This window comes from Geospiza fortis, unplaced genomic scaffold (assembly GCF_000277835.1).
Source record: "Geospiza fortis unplaced genomic scaffold, GeoFor_1.0 scaffold450, whole genome shotgun sequence".
NCBI classification, from domain to species: domain Eukaryota; kingdom Metazoa; phylum Chordata; class Aves; order Passeriformes; family Thraupidae; genus Geospiza; species Geospiza fortis.
Genome location: NW_005054416.1, coordinates 1170334 through 1171644, shown reverse-complemented (window position 1 = coordinate 1171644; position 1311 = coordinate 1170334). Strand labels below are relative to the sequence as shown.

The 1311-nt window shown below is 58.7% G+C and overlaps 1 protein-coding gene across 1 annotated transcript in view; it reads left to right on the top strand.

The window, feature by feature from the left end:
- The window catches only part of LOC102043027 (spectrin beta chain, erythrocytic-like), a 16968-nt gene that overhangs the window by 5109 nt on the left and 10548 nt on the right, over positions 1–1311 (top strand). Inside the window, 5 exon segments of the mRNA XM_031061495.1 lie at positions 9–86; positions 172–374; positions 458–548; positions 622–768; positions 1285–1311. The exon segment at positions 1285–1311 is cut by the window's right edge and continues 270 nt beyond it. Coding sequence (XP_030917355.1) covers positions 9–86; positions 172–374; positions 458–548; positions 622–768; positions 1285–1311 — 546 coding nt within the window.

The following is a 1311-nucleotide window of genomic DNA, read 5'->3' as shown; positions in this document are numbered from 1 at the left end:
CTCGGAAGCGCTTCCTCACCCAGTGCCGCAACTTCCAGGAGTTCCTTCGTGACACCAAGCAGGCGGAGATCCTCCTCACCAAGCAGGTGGGTGCTCAAGCGATGTCCTTTGGGGCTCATGGGCACCCCAAAAACGGGTGATCATGTGCTGATCCCTTGCTGTGCCCCTCAGGAGTACACACTGTCCCACCTGGAGCTGCCCTCCACGCTGGAGGGCTCGGCTGCTGCCCTGCACCGCTTCCAGAACTTTCGTGCTGGTGTGGAGAGCAATGCCAAGAAGGTCCCAGAGGTGGTGGTTGGTGGCACCAAGCTGGTGGCTGAGGAGAACATCTTTGCTGAGAAGATCTCTGAGAAGTGCCGAACTCTCCAGGAGAGGTGAGTCTGGCACAGGGCCAGTGGATGGGTGGGCAGTGTGTGGGCAGTGGGGCTGATGCTGCACATCCATGGTTCCCTGCCAGGCATGGAGCTGTCATGGACAAGGTGGAGGAGGCAGCAGGTTTGATGCAGGACAACCATGACCTACAGACCTTCCTGCAGAGCTGCCGTGAGGTAGGAATACAGCATCGCTGGTGGCATCCTTTGGGGGTCCCCACTGGCTGAGCACTGACACCCCTCTCTTCAGTTTGATGCCTGGGTGGATGAGAAGATGCTGATGGCTCAGGATGTCTCCTATGGAGAAGCCCGTGGTCTCCACAGCAAGTGGCAGAAGCACCAGGCGTTCATGGCTGAGCTGGCACCCAACCAGAGCTGGCTGGAGAAGATTGAGGCGGTGGGTGCCAGCACCGTGATCGGAGAGGGGGAACGGAGTTGGGGAAGAGGCTGGAGCATAAGGAATTGCTGAGGGAGCTGGGAGGCTTGGCCTGGGGAAAAGGAGGCTCGGGAGGGACCTTCTTGCTCTCTACAACTCCTTGATGGGAGGGTGCAGCCAGTTGGGGGTTGGCCTCTTCTCCCAGGAAATAAGGGAAAGGATGAGAGGAAACGGCCTCAAGTTGCACCAGGGAAGGTTTTGATTGGGTATCAGGGAAAATTTCTTCAGGGAAAGGGTTGTGCAGTCCTGGCACATTCTGCCCGTAGTGGTGGTAGAATCCCCATGCCCGGAGGGATTTAAAAGCTGTGTGGACATGGCACTGGGGGACATGGGTTAGTGGTGGCCTTAGCATTTCTGGGGGAATGGTTGGACTCGTTGTCCTGAGAGGTTCCATGACTCTGGAATGCTCCCAGCCTGCTGCATGGGTGAGATGTCCCCGTGCCGCAGTGACCATCCCTCTCTGTGCTGCTGCCGCAGGAGGGGACGGAGCTGGCCGGGCGCAAG